At 34.9% G+C, this 18,454-nt stretch overlaps 3 protein-coding genes across 5 annotated transcripts in view; 2 read left to right on the forward strand and 1 right to left on the reverse strand.

The window, feature by feature from the left end:
• LOC128208256 (rap1 GTPase-GDP dissociation stimulator 1-like) overlaps positions 1-5,934 on the forward strand; it is a 45,691-nt gene extending 39,757 nt beyond the window's left edge. Inside the window, exon 15 of the mRNA XM_052911747.1 lies at positions 2,372-5,934. Within this exon, the coding sequence (XP_052767707.1) occupies positions 2,372-2,511 (140 nt within the window). The 3' untranslated portion in view covers positions 2,512-5,934. The remainder of the gene's footprint in view (positions 1-2,371) is intronic.
• Positions 5,935-9,499: 3,565 nt separating this feature from the next.
• Positions 9,500-12,890, forward strand: LOC128208564 (scavenger receptor cysteine-rich type 1 protein M130-like). The gene is made up of 2 exons (XM_052912122.1): positions 9,500-9,806; positions 11,918-12,890. Exons 1-2 carry the CDS (start codon positions 9,516-9,518, stop codon positions 12,095-12,097), a joined length of 471 nt encoding a protein of 156 aa, XP_052768082.1. The 5' UTR covers positions 9,500-9,515; the 3' UTR covers positions 12,098-12,890.
• Positions 12,891-12,898: 8 nt separating this feature from the next.
• Positions 12,899-18,438, reverse strand: LOC128208541 (DNA-directed RNA polymerase III subunit RPC8-like). Of its 3 annotated transcripts, none has more exons than XM_052912115.1 (8): positions 18,312-18,438; positions 16,692-16,827; positions 15,952-16,048; positions 15,420-15,506; positions 15,125-15,188; positions 13,919-13,992; positions 13,348-13,462; positions 12,899-13,028 (listed from the first exon to the last, which is right to left on the reverse strand). In XM_052912115.1, the coding sequence occupies exons 2-7, from the start codon at positions 16,800-16,802 to the stop codon at positions 13,371-13,373; spliced, it is 525 nt and encodes a 174-aa protein (XP_052768075.1). In that variant the 5' UTR covers positions 16,803-16,827; positions 18,312-18,438; the 3' UTR covers positions 12,899-13,028; positions 13,348-13,370. The 3 variants fall into 3 exon arrangements, with proteins under 3 accessions (XP_052768075.1, XP_052768060.1, XP_052768067.1); XM_052912100.1 differs by having other exon boundaries at positions 13,906-13,992; XM_052912107.1 differs by having other exon boundaries at positions 13,906-13,992; positions 18,351-18,378.
• Positions 18,439-18,454: the final 16 nt, after the last annotated feature.

Below are 18,454 nucleotides of genomic sequence, written 5' to 3' on the forward strand. Positions count from 1 at the left end.
TCGCCCTGTGTCCATCGTCGTCGTCCGTCGTCAACAATTTGACTGTTAACACTCTAGAGGTCACAATTTGGGTACGATCTTAATGAAAGTTGGTCAGAATGTTACCCTCAATAAAACCTTGGACGAGTTTAATATTGGGTCATTTGGGGTTAAAAACTAGGTCACCAGGTTAAATTAAACGAAAAGCTTGTTAACACTCTAGAGGTCACATATATGACTATATCTTCAGGAAACTTGGTCAGAATGTTAGTATTAATAATCCCTAGGTCAAGTTCGAATCTGGGTCATGTGTGGTCAAAAACTAGGTCAACAGGTCAAATTGAAGGAAAAGCTTGTTAACACTTAGAGGACACATTTATGACTGTATATTCATGAAACTGAGTCAGAATGTATATATTGATTAGCTCTAGGCCAAGTTGGAATCTCAGTCATGTGCAGTCAAAATCTAGGTCACCAGGTCAAATAATAGGAAAAGCTTGTTAGCATTCTAGAGGTCACATTTATGAGTGTATGTTCATAAAACTTAGTCAGAATGTATATATTAATTAGCTCTAGGCCGAGTTTGAATCTGGGTCATGTGTGGTCAAAAACTAGGTCACCAGGTCAAATTTAAGGAACAGCTTGTTAACACTTTAGAGGTCACATTTATAACTGTATCTGGGGTCAAAAACTAGGTCATTAGGTCAAATCATAGGAAAAGCTTGTTAGCACTCTAGTGGTCACATTTAATACTGTATGTTCATGAAACTTAGTCAGAATGTATATATGGATTAGCTCTAGGCCAAGTTCGAATCTAGGTCATGTGCAGTCAAAAACTAGGTCACCACGTCAAATTTAAGGAAAAGCTTGTTAACACTCTAGAGATCACATTTGTAACTGTTTCTTTATGAAAGTTGGTCAGAATGTTCATATTAATAATCTCTAAGACAAGTTTAAATCTCGGTCATGTGCGGTCAAAAACTTGGTTATTATGTTAAATCATAGGAAAAGCTTGTTAGCACTCTAGAGGTCACATTTATGACTGTATGTTCATGAAACTTAGTCAGAATGTTTATATGGATTAGCTCTAAGCCAAGTTCAAATCTGGGTCATGTGCGGTCAAAAACTAGGTCACCAGGTCAAATAATAGGAAAAGCATGTTAACTCTAGAGGCCACATTTATGACCATATGTTCATGAAACTTGATCAGAATTGTATTCTTGATGAACTTTAGGCAGAGTTTGAAACTACTCGATCAGAGGTCAAAAACCAGGCCAGTAGGTAAAATCATAGAAAAAACTATGTCAGAATGTTTATGAAGTCTATATGTAAAGTTTGTAACTGGGTAACCTGAGTTTAAAAAACTAGGTCACGAAGTCATATCATAGAAAACATAGTTAAAAAAAACGGTTGAGGCCATAGTTCTACTCTATCTATATGAAACCTGGTCAGAATGTACTTATTACAGCAAGGTAATTGAATTGAATCAGGTGAGCATTATACGGCCTTCAGGGCTCTCTTGTTTAGTTTTTTTATTTAGATTGTTAGTATGTACAAAATAAATTGTTATGCAACTGAGTCTCATCTAACCATTTACTTGTGTAAGTATGTACTAACAACCTTCAACCATAACTAGATGCATATTATACACTTTTACAATTTGCTCAGTAATTTCATCCCTGAATCGTGAGCATGTTGCATATGCATGTTTTATTATTTATAGACCACTGATTAAAATCTGTAAAATTTGTCCATGAGTGACTTAGGTTGAAGCAATACATCAATATTAACAGGGAATAAATAGTAATTAGGTGATTTGATCCAGAGAAATTTAGCGCAAGGATCCTGTCATTGTAGGAAGAACCTTTAGCATAAACTCAATAAACATGTCCAATGATTTTTTTTTTTGATGTATTTGGTTAAGCGGTCATACCCTGGTAGTAAATTAAATACGACTCAAACATGTTTGAAGTGAAGGGTAGATTTTACTAAAAGAATGCCTAAATGTTTTATCCCTGGCATTTTATTGTTTATGAAACCAAAGTTCCAGACAAGGTTTCATATGCAATTAAGTATAACTCTGTTCCTAAGTAATTATTTGGATATTCCACATATTCAATGAGTATTTTTAGTGACTTGAATGATTTTGATTTAATTGAGTATCAGCATAAAAATATATAAGTATTTAATAGGTTATGTTAATTAATCCCCCGCCACGGAGTGATATACCATACTACTCCATTTCAGGATGGTGTATTGGTACATTTTGCTCCAGTTGTTTGATTGAAAAAGAATGAGGTTATTTATTTTTTTAAATTGTGAAGAGAACAAAAGTACCATTACTGCAACATTTATTTAGTAAATTCATATCAGCTTTCTGTTGTGTTTTCAGAGAACCTTCGAGAGGACATCGTGTCACCCAGCATGTGTGATGCGGTGCGCGGCCTGGTGGACCATTCCGAGGACAAGGTGAGGCAGGCTGCATTGGCTGTCATCCCCCTTATGGAGGACTCATCTGAAGGAGAGAGGTGACACCCCTATGACAGGGATAGTCCAACTGAAACAACCTCCAACATGGAACACTAAACTATACACAATGTTTACATAGAGCAGAAGTGAAGCAATAATGTGCATAATATGTTTGCTGTCAAGGGGGCCATTCCATCAGGACTGCTAGGAGTGGTTGCGTACCTAGGAGAAGTTTTAATAAATGCAGTACTTCTGTTAAAGACATCCCTAAAGAATGAAATATGTCCTTGGTTTCTTAATGAATTGGACCGCAGACTTTCTTAATTGGCTCAAAACATCAAGCGTGATACGAGTATGACGACATTGTGTAAAGGAAAAAGAGAAAGAGACAAAGTGTTAGTTGTAGGACAAGGGAAGGTTGAAATTGTGTGACCACTGAAATTGAATATGCTAGTCAAGTCACAATAAATATAGTATGCTGGTCTTTACAATGAATGTCTTTCATATACTGACACATTTTACATTGAAGCTAGTTTCCACAGTAAAGCATTTGAGTATTTTTGTCATTATTGGTGTATGGACCACATAAAACCATGCATTCCTCGAATTGTGTTTATTTGCAGTTTGCATTTATTTTATAGGTTTCATGCAATTCATTTCATGTTTTCCTTTTTGAACTGTATTAGCCATCTGTGATATATAGATTGTTACAGAATTAGTACTGTAGAACAGTTTTTGTATGAAGTAGACAGATTTATTTCAATTAATCATGCTTTTGGTGGATATACAAACATAAGTCAATGGACTTGGGATATTTTCCCAAGTATAAAATTACTTTAATATTTTCCCAAATATAAAATGTAAGTTATTTTAAAAGGATTTTTTTTTGTAGTTACTTTAGCCAGGGATGTGATTTGTGTGTGTATTTGCGAGGATTTTAACCGTCCATGGACCAATAGTAAATGAATATTGAAACCAAAAAAACACAAACAAAGGCTTGATATAGCCAGTTTTGCTTCTGTGGCAGGGTGCTTCATCCCTTTTTAAACCCATTTTGGGTCTTAAGAACCCCTGAAATCCTTTGCCGAAATGTTTCAGACCTTCAGCTGCCAGGTCAATCTGAATCATATCCCTGAATAGCACAAGAAATACTGGGTTTCATTGTGTTCCTCTTAGGATAGTAAAAACCTTTATAAACATGGCATATATTTAATCGCTGATTATACATTTGTACTAGACTGTGATGTCCATTGTTCAAATATCTAGGCATTATGCTAAGAACAGGGTTCAATACTTGTTATTTTATTACCAATCATGTTTATTATGCAGTTTCACTGATCAAAAAGTACTGTTACAACAGTAGAGTTTCTGAAGAGAAAATGCTTTAGATGTTTACCTTATTGTTTGTGCACTAAAACATAACAAAACTGTAATTTTGGCCTTCCAAATAATCACAAAGTCTTACTTTTTTGTCCCACCAAATTATTACAAAGCCATAAGTTTGGCCCACCTATTTAATGCAAGCCATTATTTTGTCCCACCAATTTATCACAGAGGCATAAGTTTAGCCCACCAAATTAACACAAAACGATAAGTTTGGCCCACCAAATTAACACAAAACCATAAGTTTGGCCCACCAAATTAACACAAAGCCATAAGTGTGGCCCACCTATTTAATGCAAAGCCATTATTTTGTTCCACCAATTTATCACAGAGGCATAAGTTTGTCCACCAAATTAACACAAAACCATAAGTTTGGCCCACCAAATTAACACAAAACCATAAGTTTGGCCCACCAAATTAACACAAAACCATAAGTTTGGCCCACCAAATTATTCTGAAGCCTTAATTTTGGCCCACCAAATTATCAGTCATAACCTTGCATACCGAATTATCACAAAGCCATAATATTGTCCCACCAAATTACCACAAAGCCCTCATCTTGGCCCACCAAATTATCACAAGGCCATAAAGTTTAGCCCACCAAATTATTAAGCCTTAATTGCTTTATCTTCTTATCTAACATGCATGTAAACATAACTTAGTGCTTTGCATGAGCGCATGCTTGCACCATCACTAAACAGAGACGTTACATCCATGTTTTATATGCTTTTCATGTTAGTTTTAAATCTTTACATGCTGGTAGCATCATGACACGGATGTTTGATTGAACACAAGTTGGAAAGAATCATACCATACCCGCGTGTAGCAGGGTGATACTGGCGCCCTACTGAAACAGGTTGATAGAAACATCACCACACATGTACACTTCATTTGACAATCTACCTTGCTCAGAAAATGTCTATTATATCCAACTTGTTGTTTGCGTTTATACATAACTTAGGCTTGAATTATTGTTGAATAATGCCCTTAGTTGATGGACTGAAACACACTAATGGACCAGTGTTTGTACCGGAGTAGAGTGTTCTTGGTAGGATTTTCTGTCTGTTATCTTTATATGTTTAGCTTTATTTTGACAAGTTTACTGAATCTTCTTTTCTATTTGTATGCTCAGTGCATTTTAAAGTGCAAACATTTTATTGCCTCAATGTATATGCTATTTTGTTAATGTGCTTATCAAAACAAATATACCATAAAATATCTGGAGCCTGATTAAATTATTATGAATTTTATGTTTAGGGTTTGAACCATTACACAAAAACATGAATCCTTGCATTCCGAGATGGTTTTTGTGTTCGTCATATTTTTCTTATTTAAATTTCTTTTCAACGAAATTAAAAACAACAACATGTAATAACCTATTATTATCCAAAGAAAAAAGAATCATACCAAAAATGCCCGAAAACCATTTCTCTCAGGTGAGCAATTAAGTTGATTCTTAAAGCTATGAAAAATCAATGCCATTCTTTGAAGGGTGGAGACTTTTGCAGAAACAGATTGATTAGGTTTTCTTATAAATTAATAAAAAATGAATTTGCTGACTTAAAGACAAGAGGAACACATTTTGGTACAAAATGATAAGAAATTTCATCTTATCGAAAGTTTTTGAACAGATTATTTTAATTTAACCGATCTCTGTTAGAGCTTCTACATGTCATATTTGAACCTGTATGTTGTATTATAAATATTGGTGTTTTTAAATGCACTGAGTATATTTGTATACCCACACTTTGTTCATGTTAAAATACCTGCTGACCTTAGTGTTATGTTGTGATTTTTGAAAATAATTGAAATCCTTACATGTTTTGAAATTCAAGAACTCATTTTAATGTTCATCCATTTTCAAGAGTAAAATATATATTATATATATATGTATATATATACACACAAGTGTTATATTTTACTGATTTAATTCAGTTTAATGGAATGATGTTATCTGGTACAGCTAGACAAAAGATGGACTTAGACAGTGCAAAGTTTTTTGTTGTTTTAGATGTTATTGAATTTTCTATCACAATCATGAATTACTTCATCAACATGCTTTCCTTGTCATATAAAGTAATGAAAATAAAGCATGAAAACATCTACATATTTTATTGTACTTTAATTATGTTGCCTGCATAGTATGGCAGAAAAATATGGAACATGTTTCTCCCGATTCCCATGGCAGACAGCAATGGATTATTTTGCCTGGGTGACATGGCAGGCAAATACTACAAACGGATCATGTTGCCTGGGTGACATGGCAGGCAAATACTACAAACGGATCATGTTGCCTGGGTCACATGGCAGGCAAATACTACAAACGGATCATGTTGCCTGGGTCACATGGCAGGCAAATACTAGAAACGGATCATGTTGCCTGGGTCACATGGTAGACAAATACAAGTATATATCATGTTGCCTGGGTGACATGGCAGACAAATACTAGTTAGAATCTTTTTGCCTGGGCCATTGGCAAACAAATACTATTACGGATCATTTTGCCTGGGAGACATGGCAGACAAATACTAGTATGGATCATGTTGCCTGGGTGACATGGCAGACAAATACTAGTATGGATTATGTTGCCTGGGCGACATGGTAGACAAATACTAGTATGGATCATGTTGCCTGGGTGACGAGGTAGACAAATTCTAGAACAGATCATGTTGTCTGAGTGAAATGGTAGACAAATACTAGTAAGGTCATGTTGCCTGGGTGTCATGGTAGACAAATACTTGTATGGATCATGTTGCCTGGTAGACAAATACAAGTACAGATCATGTTGCCTGGGTGACATGGCAGACAAATACTGGTATGGATCATGTTGCCTGAGTGACATGGCAGACAAATACTAGTACAGATCATGTTGCCTGGGTGACATGGCAGACAAATACTAGTATGAATCCTTTTGCCTGCGCCATTGGCAAACAAATACTATTACGGATCATTTGCCTGCGTAACATGGCAGACAAATACTTGTACTTTCTTTTTGCCTGGGAGACATGGTAGACAAATACTAGTACGGATCATGTTGCCTGGGTGACATGGTAGATGAATACTAGAACGGATCATGTTGCCTAGGCGACATGGTAGACAAATACTAAAATGGATCATGTTGTCTGGGTGACATGGTAGACAAATACTAGAATGGATCATGTTGTCTGGGAGACATGATAGACAAATACTAGTACTATCATTTTGCCTGGGTGACGAGGTAGACAAATTCTGGAACAGATCATGTTGTCTTGGTGACATGGTAGACAAATACTAGTAACGTCATGTTGCCTGGGTGTCATGGTAGACAAATACTTGTATGGATCATGTTGCCTGGTAGACAAATTCAAGTACAGTCGAAACTCGTTGGCTCAATATCTCATGGCTCGATATCCTCGTTGGCTCGAACCAAATTAAAAGGACCGATTTTTATTTACTCTTTGATGGCTCGATATCTTGAGGGATATCTTGAGAGTCGATATTTCTCCACGCTCGAAGTCGTTTTCTCGGTCCCAAACAAGAATCTCACACTTTGATTTGTTTGCATGGGTGAATGTCATTTTCGCGGGTTCAGTTAAGAATCTCACACCTTGATTTGTTTGATTGGCTTCATTTAGCACAAGGCGCATATCGATTAAAATTGCTTGACTGATATTATAATCATTATCGAATTTAAATGGTTTAACAGTTTGAATAAACATGCCATCACTTTAAGTTCTGTCTCTAATTGTTAATCATCCCTCAATTACTATGCATTTTGATATAACTTTTAAGCTATGTTTGTGTTACCCATTGTTTACAATTGCCTGTTTTAGCATAAATGTATTTTTATTATAAATAAAAAAATAAAATGATATTTTCTAATAATCGAATAAGTCATATTACGAAATTTAGGGTGCGTAACTATGCCCAATAAATACTCTTCCTTCTCTTGCGGAGATAACGTAGCCAATAACAAACGAGGTAAATAAGACACTATGTAACAAATGAAAAAATGACATTCTGTAAGCAATCCCGCTTGGCTTGATGTTCTTGAGGCTCGAAGTACTTTGGCCGGTCCCTAGAATATCGAGGCATCGAGTTTTGACTGTACAGATCATGTTGCCTGGGTGACATGATAGACAAATACTAGAATGGATCATGTTGTCTGGGCGACATGGCAGACAAATACTACTACGGATCAAGTTGCCTGGTAGACAAGGTAGACAAATACTAGACCGGATCATGTTGCCCGGTAGACAAATACAACTACAGATCATGTTGTCTGGGTGACATGGTAGACAAATACCAGAACAGAACATGTTGCCTGGTAGACAAATACAAGTACAGATTATGTTGTCTGGGCGACATGGTAGACAAATACTAGAACAGAACATGTTGCCTGGTAGACAAATACAACTACAGATCATGTTGTCTGGGTGACATGGTAGACAAATACTAGAACAGAACATGTTGCCTGGTAGACAAATACAAGTACAGATTATGTTGTCTGGGCGACATTGTAGACAAATACAAGTACAGATCATGTTGTCTGGGTGACATGGCAGACAAATGATCATGTCGCCTTGTGGACATAACAAATTCTAATATGGATCATGTTATCTGGCATCATCTTATATGGGGTCAGACTTTCATATCTGTGGGGGGGGGGGGGGGGGGTTGCAAGTGTGATCCAAACTTTACAATGTTTATTAACATTATATCATTTCTGCGAGATTGGATTATTCACTCGAAAAATGGCCCTTGGTTTTTCAAAAGTTGCCCAGCTTCACATTTATATCAGCTATTTTACCTTAGTACCGTACTTCTTATCCAATCTTTACCGAATTTGTTGGCACTGTTTGTGGGTATGATATCTTGACCAATTCCATCAACAGCCTGGTAGCACTGTTACTTCCATTGTCAAAATTGGACTTTATTAACTTAGTCCACAATTTCTCATCCGATCCTTACCAAATGTGGATACAATGTTCATGGTGCATAACATTCTGACTGCATCATACTCTTCATTCCGGTGTTACAGCCCTTTATTGTTTAAAAATTTGAACCAATCAGCCAGCTCCCTTCATCCATTTTTATCCAATCTTACCAGACCTGATAGCAATGTTGGTAGCCATAATACAAAGTGCCAATTTGATAGCCTGCGAAGGAGAACAACATTCATTTGTGAATTACAGACTTTGAATTTGTGGAATTCTAGTTTAAGGGAAGAAATTACGATTACATTATAAGTTCCAATTCAACAATATAGTATTGTACCATAGGCCTAACTGATACTGCTGTTGGTATAATTATAAGCCCTTCGATCACAACTCAATACAAAGTGTGCTTCAGATCAAATTTTGATGCACAACCTGTTCCCTAGGGGTCTTTGTCACTAACTGTCATCATTCAATTCAATTAGCATGCTTTAAATAATTGAGAGGTAATAAAAAGGAAATTTGGATTTGCTTGAAAAATTAATGAAGTTTACCAGAGATGTGATAGTTTAGTCTTAGTTCTATAGCATCATTTCGATTGTGTTTTTCAATTTAGACATATGAACAAAGCATTTCAGGAGTTGCTAACTCTGGCTTAAGACCTTCAGTGAATATGTGCCGTAGACTTTGAACATTTAAAATAATTAATACATGCAGGTATTGTTGATGTTGATGAAACGGGTAATGTTAAATTAAAATACTAAAATAATGGCAAACCAACTGGGGATGGTAGTTTTGATGGTGATAAACTATATAGTAAGTGCAACATTAATGAGAGGCAACATGTACAACGTGTGTCCAGACACTGTAGACTATACATATGGCTCTGTTGTCCAAACTGCAGAGAAGATAGACAGCATGATGGTTTGTGCGACTGAGTGCGTGTCCAGGGACTGTCTCTCATTTACCTTCGACAACCAGACTAAGACTTGTCTCCTGAATGCAGCTGTACTCCCACTGGTTGAACCATGCACCAATAACATTAAATATGTTGAAAAGGTAACAGTTTGTCATATTATTAAAGCAAGTGAAGGAGTTACAGTGACTCGCTTATGGTTTTTAAAATGCACTTTTTTTTAATTATGAAATAAAGTGTGGCAAATCATAAGGAGTGTTAAAACAAAAGTACCAAAAGCTGAAATCCTTCAGCAAATGTTGATATTTGTTCAAATATCGTCTTCGAAGACTTTTAAAAATTTTAAATTGCGTAAGAAACACGATTGAATTCCTGATGTGGTGTTGCTTGTTTAGTTGATTGACATTATCTCATAATGTAATCAATGTATCCTTAACAGGTCATATCCTCATATCCACCACTTTCATTAAAGTCCCGGTGGCCGTGTGGACTAGGCGACTGTTTTCTACGTTTTTCTTGACTTTACCGATGTGCGTTTGAACCCCACTAAAACCGAAATACTTCTTTATGCTATAACTGTATTTTTTCTGCAATTTCAATATTAAAAAGTAAAATATTGATAGAATTAGTGTTTTCAGATGCATTAGTGAGAAAACTAATTTTTGGTCCAAAAACATGAGCCAGTCATTCTAAAATAAAGAAAGAGATGTGTTAAGCAGTGTATGAAAGATTTAGTATCATATCATGCTAAATTTAGATTGCATATAGATAAAAAAATAAATCAAATACTATAACTTGCTCGAGTTTAATATAACTCTGACATATTTTTCTGTATTACACATGTGTAAAATATGAATATCACTCCGCATGATTTTAAACAATTTGATTGGAAACAATTAATAATTAATTGGTAATTTTCCAGCAAGTCATAGGTTCATTTCTAATAAAGATTTATTTGAATAAATTAGTTCATTTCCATTTAAATTGTCAGAGGAAAACTCGATTTCCTTTTGATTTTATGAAAATCAGTTCTAAAACGTTTGCTACTTTCTGTATTTAAACTGGGTATGACGTCAGTCTGTCATAATGAACATATTGAAATGTTCTGACTTCATCCAACCGACCTCAATCCACCATTTATAGGAAAGCAAATTTTGTGAGAAAGTATAGTGTTAATGTTGTGATTCTAACTGATATACGAAATTGTGACAATGGGATTATTTTTTTTTTAAATATTCGAAGTACTACATTTTTGCAATGCATTTAGCGTTTGTGGTATTCAGCTCATCATCAGTGCAGATGAAACCAGTAGTTCTTTTTTTGTTATTTTTTACTGGAAAAAGCATTAGATAAAAAGAATATGACACTCATCTTACAAGTTAATAACATATGTGATTGAAAAAATAACAATTATCTTAACAAGTGCTCTACAAATCTGTGAAATTTTATTGAATTCGGGTTCTCAGGTAAAACATCTTGGCTGAGAGTTTTGTTCAACATTGACCACGAAAAAGTGACCTTGACCTTTGAGAGGGGAACACCATAGAAATGCCATGCTCTAATCACTTCAAATTTTCAAGTTGAAAATTTTTGTGAAATCATATTAATATTTAACAGTCACCACGACCTTGACCTTCTGACCTCAAAATCGAAAGAGGTATCTGCTTGTCATGACAAACATGCCAACCAAGTTGGAGGTTCCTGGGCCCAAGCATTTCTCAAGTTATTAAACAGAAACAGTTTTTCAGCTCAAGGTCATCTAGTCCATGACCTTTGACCTCAAATTTATATAGTTAATCAGCTTGTCATAACCAACCTTCCTACCAAGTTTGAGGTTCTGGGTCAAAGCGTTCTTCAGTTATTAATTGGAAACTGTTTTAAAATAAGATCAGTGCCACTTTGATTTTTGACCACAACTGACCTCAAAATCTATAGGGGTCATCTGCTGGTGATGACCTACCTGCCTCCCAATTTTGAAGTTCCTGGGCCCAAACATTCTTCAGTTAATTGAAAACTTTTGGAATGGATGGATAGACAGAGGATGTCATTTTAATATGTCCACCTTCGGCCACACTACAAACAGCTGTTTAAATAAAAAATTATTCTGAAAGAGAGACCAGAAATTCAAGAACATAAACTGTACCTAGTCAATAAAAATATATAGGTAATATTTATCTGTTTTGCCATACAAACTGTAAAACAAATTTTATCAAATCTAGCTATTTTAAACATGAAATAACACTTAATATTGCAGTATGTGCCTTCACATGAACGCTGCATCGCTGGCATTAATGATGTGCGACTGTGCAATTTGACTGAGAACTTTTCTGGTAGGGTGGAAGTTTTTGTTGATGGACAGTGGGGCACAGTCTGCGATGACTACTGGGACGACCTGGACGCAGAAATAGTCTGCAAAATGCTCGGATATGAGTAAGTGAACCCTGCTAGCTTTGTTCACATATAAAATAAATATTAATTCTTGCAGTCATCAAAATTAAAATTTTAGATAAAAAAGCCAGAGTTTGTCATCAAAAAGTTTCAACAAACTGTTACATAAAATTCAGAATTTGAAAAAGCCTGGGAAGCAATTTACCAGTGCAGTAATTGTGGGGTGTCAGAATGTCAACCACTGTTCTTGTAATTAGTGGACTTTTAGTGCACATTTGCACCATTCCTTAAAACGTCTGGTAAGGGGCAATCGTCTGCATATTTTGGCCAGGGAACCGATAATATCCTGCTCGATGATGTCAACTGCATGGGGTCCGAGAGTTCCATCTTTAATTGTCCTCACATTGGGATCAGCGATCACAACTGCGACCATACTGAGGATGCAGGGGTTGTGTGTACCTAACACTGGCACATGGAAATGCCATGTTGAAAACTGTGTTGTGAATAAATCAATTATTGCATTGTCCATCGGGCTTTGGCTTTGGAAGAAAAATAAAATACAAATAGTAGATGTAGTGAGGTAGCTGATAAAATCCTTGACTAATTTCACATTTTGTTTTATCAAAAATGTAACTATTTCATTTCATGTAATAAGTATATGAAATATTAATTCATCATTGTTACTACACAAATCTTGCATAATAATGCTTTATATGGTTGGTTTATAATGATTATGAAAAAATATTGACATAATTTGTTTACCTTTTTTCAAATTATCAGAATGATTTTTTTAGGAGTTTTTTTTATCAAATGCATGATTCTTATTCTAACATAGAAAGTTCACAAATTCTTCTGACAGAGAATTATTTTATTATGAAACAACAATAAAACAGAAAACATGAGCTGTGAGGCCCATCCAGTGAGTGTCAGGAATTCCACCAGGACAGGAGGCCTAGACCTGGCTCACTAACGGAGGCCTGAAACAGAACACAAGATCTATAAGGATCTTAGGGGAACCTTTCATAAACATAGTCACAGGATCTTTTAATAAAAAATGTCCCTGAACATTCATTAGATACTTGAACATCATTACTTTCTTGTTTGTTTGATTTTAAATTTGTGACATTGAACAAACAGTTGCTTGGTGCAATTTTAAGTATCATAAATACTATTTTATTGCTGGTTTGTTTTTGATGTTATTGATTTACTAAATGACTGTAACACTTATAATAACATTATTCATAGTGTACGCCTGTGTGATCTTTTTTATGATTGTTTTACTTCCAATAAACTTACTGTAACGGTATATGGTGATTTCTTCACTTCAGCCTCCCCTTTCTCGGAGTCTTGACTCGCTTGATCGGGTCCAACCGGCGTTGTGTCAGTGAATGCTTCATCAGACACCCGGAACCTGTTAAACACAACATGGAATTCACAAACTGATGTTAAAATCATAACATATGTATTTTTAATATAATCATTACATCTTTTCCAATTAGCGCACATACCTGTGTACCAAAGGAATGGAGAATAAAATGAGATACATCAGAGCATTTACACTATTTTAAAGTAAAGCAAAAAAGTACATTGCCATGAACCTGAATCAGAGTGTAAAACTTTGCATAGAATCATGTGGTACTCCATCTAAAAGCCACAGCCATAGGTGGCAGAGCCAGTCACAGTCAGAAATGTTGAAATTTGGAGGTTGTTTTTATATAAAATTACATGTAGATCTTTATAAAAAAAATATGTTAACCATCTCCGACTGCCACCAATGAGCACTATGTCATGAAAATCAATTACTACAATACTACAGTTTAGAATGTTACACTGTGACAAATAAATGATGCACACCTGATTTCCTCACCAATGTCCATGAAAAGGTCATGTTTTCCATCCTCCATCGCATACTCCCATGCCCACAGCTGCTCCTGCTCATCGCTATAGCAACCAGGGTCAAGGACAGTCATGTGACAGTATGATTAACATGTTGGAACAATTTAATGTTGCCCAAAGAAATGGAAATAAAACTAAAACAAGCAAAGATGGGAAGAGGTTACCACTAAATAAGCATCTTTATTTATAGTTGATAAAAGTAGACACCAGGTATCTCTTTACCATATTTGGTATTGGCAGACACCTGGCAGGGAAACATGTTCAAAACAAGAGCTGTCACAGTATGTGACGAATGCCCCCCAATGTGACATTGACCTACAAACAAGGTCAGTACATGAAAAGTTGATCTTGCCTTTACGTGTCAAATACATATGGCAAGTTATTTTAAATTGCCTCTGAACATAAAAAATACCACCCATACTTGACAACCTACACTGTTATGTCCTTATATTCAGAATTCCCTTGTGAATAAACACTTATCTTTCACCTTAGAGGTAGGGACATGGGTCTTGCACACGACACGTCGTCTTCGTATGTGGAACACATGTAGCAAGTTATTTTAAAATCTGTCCATACAAGAGAAAGTTACAGCCAGAACACGACAACCTATACCCTATGTCCTTGTATGCAGCACTCCATTGTGAATAAACACTAAGTGTGATCTTGACCTTTGAGGTAAGGACACGGGTCTTGCACGTGACACGTCGTCTTGGTATGTGGAACACATGTGGCAAGTTATTTTAAAATCTGTCCATACAAGGGAAAGTTACAGCCCGGACACGACAACATATACTCTATGTCCTTATATGCAGCACTCCATTGTGAATAAACACTAAGTGTGACCTTGACCTTTGAGGTAGGGACACATGTCTTGCACGCCACACGTCGTCTTGGTATGTGGAACACATGTGGCAAGTTATTTTAAAATCTGTCCATACAAGGGAAAGTTACAGAGCCGGACGGACAGACGGACGGACGGTGCGATTTTAATATGCCCACCTTCAGGGCATAAAAATAATAAAAGTCCCTAAATGCCAATTAATGCGGCTACTACTTGGGTATATTCAATGTCATGTAAAAAGTTGAGATAACTATCCATGGATATAAAATGAAATGTTAAAGTTTTAACAAATCTTGTATCTCAAAAATCCGATTATCCTTCAAGCGGAAAGGATACAATCTGGTTGGGTCTTGCATAGCATTTGGTGGAATGATGATGTCATCAAAGAAACCCATGGATACTGAAACCCATTAACAGAATTGACTAACATCTGTAAGAGTATTGTGACCAAATATACTAAGTTTGAACTTGAAATATCTCTGACAATTAATATACATGTTTTTTTTTCTTATAAGAGCTGCATTACTTTGATTAAAATTACCAATATAAAAAAATGTAAAAAAATATAGTGACATTGATCCTTGTCAGATGAGTTTTATTTTAACTTTCATATGCTGTATTTTTATTTTACCATGAACTCCATCTTTGCTGCAGGACTTGATTTTCCCCAGCAGAATCTCATCAATGAAAGGACGGAACACCACAAACCGGAAATAAACTGAAACATAGACATTTAATAGTGTTTATTAGATAATAGATTATAATCAAGCAAAGACTGTAATTGAAAAAGAACTACATAAATGATCCCACACTGATCACTAGATACTTAGTGTAACATTTATAACGTTGCAGATCAAATGCCACATACTTATTCGTAAGTATTATCAGGGTTGGAATATAACAATTTTTAGTAGCTTAGTGCCAAATAAGACAGCCTGCTACAACATTGATAATGAAAAATCATTTATTTGCTATAAGCTAATAAGGTCACACTAAAATGATTAAGTTGGTGTGAATCAGCCATTTAAACTTAAAATTATACTCAGATTCAAAAACATTAATACAGATTCTCTGATCCGCTGAGTTTAGGCAAAAAAATAGTTTACATGTGAGACAATTTTTCATCATTTTGAAAACAAGAGAAAACATGTTGCAATACGTACCGACAGTATGATGTGCTCCATCACCAGGGAAAAGAAAGCTGTCCTCTAGTTGCTGGATATCCCAGAGAGCGATACACAGTCCTACATTGTGAACCACCTATAACAATAGTTATAGTAAACAATTCAAGTAAGAAAATATCATAAATTGTTTTCATATAAAGACTAAAAGCATTGAAATTTGCAGAAATGAACTGCAAAATAAATGTTACTTTCCACCAGTTCAGTCTTCATCCCATGATGGTAATGTTTTTAATCTTGCCCAAAGCCATTCAGATTCTTATTCGCCCAAATAAATTTTTAACATGAATATCTTAAAAAAAAAAAATTAAATAAGATTTGTAAGGGCATTGATGTTTTTTTTCTTAACCATGAAATATGATGTCCAATAATTCAATGAGGTTGGCATTTTGACCATTGCTATTGATAATATAAATTGCTTTAGGTCAGGTACATGTACAAAGCCTAGTATCACTTTTACTAGTATCTTAACTTTGATCGGGTTTTTCTGCACCCTATCTTTAATAAATTTTACTTGCTCTTTCCGTCAGATGACAGAATTATAAAAATTGCCCTTTGATTTGTCTAGAGCTTTAGGCAAAAAGGTTATCATGAACAATGCCAGTTATTTAAATATATCAACTCCAGCCAATTTTAAGACAAAAATCTTAAGAGATTAACTATTATTCAGAAAAGTTTAATTTCTTGATTTAAAATATCAAATTATTGTATATTACAAGTACCTTATTTGCAAACTTTTTGTTGAGAACATTGACAATGGCATCATTGACATCATCTTTGAACAGCCAAGGCTGGATACGCACAGTATCCTTCATCTCAGTCAACACAAACATGGCTCCACCTTCCGCTGCAGTTAATCTTAAAAAAAATGGAAAAACATATGAACTAATAAAACTCTGTACATACATGAATTCCGCCTTGCGCAAGAATGTTATATAAGATATCAATATTCTCCTGGGTTTACTGTTTGGGGAATGTTTTATATTTTCAGCACCATCTTTCCTTAGAAACATACATGTTGAAAATAAGTCTTTCGAAAATCTAGTTTGACAGATTTGCATTGATACATATCATACATGTACCACAGTTCAAGGAGCTTTGCATCCCAGTTTTTGAAAATTATGACAAAAATAGTTCCTCACATGTAAATTGGTCAATTAGACTAGATTTCTGGCTAACCCCTGGTGACATAAAGTCTCATTCAATACTGCCAGCTACAAGTTTATATATTTTTCCAATCCCATTACAAACCAGGAACTACAACAATACTGTATCATGTTTGTGTTCGAAAGTGAAAACACACAAATACTAGTCCATATAAACAGCTGCTTCAGAGCCTTTGACAATTTTTGTTTTGGCGAGTGTACGCGGCCTTAAGGAGACCTAATGAAGGACTAAAATGTTAAAATAGTTCTCTTGCATGCATTACTGTGGCTAGGAAATCATATACAATGTTTACAGCTGAACATCCAAAATTCCATAATGTAAAATATGCACATGTGCTTTTTCTTTGAGTATTCAGTGATTTTTTTGGTGCATTTACTACATGTACCTTCTAAAGGCTGTTTCCCTTAATGAATATGTGTTCATATTTCCCAAAAGTTCATAATATTGTCCCAATTTAATGAATACAGATCGTGTGAATGAATAAAAAAAGCGAAGAATTTATTAAAAATAAACAAAATCTAATAAGACTAGCTATTTAACAGCATAATTTATGCATGAAAAAGTAAACATATGTATATTTGTTTTTATATTTTCTATTTAAGCATGATTTTGTAATTTTCCCAAAGTCAGAAAAATCCCAATTGTGAAAGAACGGCGGTGAATATAATTCCAAAAAAAATCACTGGTATATGCAACCTGATACTGTCTTTATTAAGCACCATGCAAATTGCGATAAGCATGCAGCCTTTATAAATGTTCGCACAGTGGAGACTTACATGCAAATCTTTTCATGAAAATCAACATGTGCAGATATCTACATAGGTAGTCCACCTAAATGGCCGTCAACCAGTCTTTTGACAATTTTTAGACTATGGATACACATGAAATGTCAAAATAATAAAAAAGTATCCCTGATCGCTCATTATTGTAGCTATCTACATAGGTAACAATTATTCATGAAAACTATCTTGCATTTCTTTCATTTGTAAAATGAACTATTATCCATTTAATATAATTATAAACACTACTAAAGTGTTGCAGTACAAAAATAGTATTTAAAAATACTTTTTTGATCCAATATATTGATATATTGCAATACAAAAAAAAATTGACAATGATTGATTTCGTACACACATGCATGCTTTATTCACATGATAAAGAGGGATGGTAGTTACCACAGAAAATGTGATGGAATCATCAAAAATATTTATTACAAATGTATTTCATGCCATTTCTGTATTCTTCCAGAGTGATCTCCCTTGAGATGGTAGCTTTGATTTGTAATTTAATCGATTAAAAAAAAAATTCCGCTCTTAGG

Source organism: Mya arenaria, chromosome 2 (assembly GCF_026914265.1).
Source record: "Mya arenaria isolate MELC-2E11 chromosome 2, ASM2691426v1".
In the NCBI taxonomy this organism is placed as follows: Eukaryota; Metazoa; Mollusca; class Bivalvia; order Myida; family Myidae; genus Mya; species Mya arenaria.

What these genes read in the sequence shown, in the direction of transcription:
- LOC128208564 (XM_052912122.1), top strand. Translation starts at nt 9,516, where the DNA reads ATGGCAAACCAACTGGGGATGGTAGTTTTGATGGTGATAAACTATATA. An exon ending in ACATTAAATATGTTGAAAAG is followed by an intron (nt 9,807 to 11,917) that starts GTAACAGTTTGT and finishes TTAATATTGCAG; the next exon opens with TATGTGCCTTCACATGAACG.
- LOC128208541 (XM_052912100.1), bottom strand. Translation starts at nt 16,802, where the DNA reads ATGTTTGTGTTGACTGAGATGAAGGATACTGTGCGTATCCAGCCTTGG. An exon ending in ACAAAAAGTTTGCAAATAAG is followed by an intron (nt 16,049 to 16,691) that starts GTACTTGTAATA and finishes CTATTGTTATAG; the next exon opens with GTGGTTCACAATGTAGGACT. An exon ending in CAGCAAAGATGGAGTTCATG is followed by an intron (nt 15,189 to 15,419) that starts GTAAAATAAAAA and finishes AATGGGTTTCAG; the next exon opens with TATCCATGGGTTTCTTTGAT.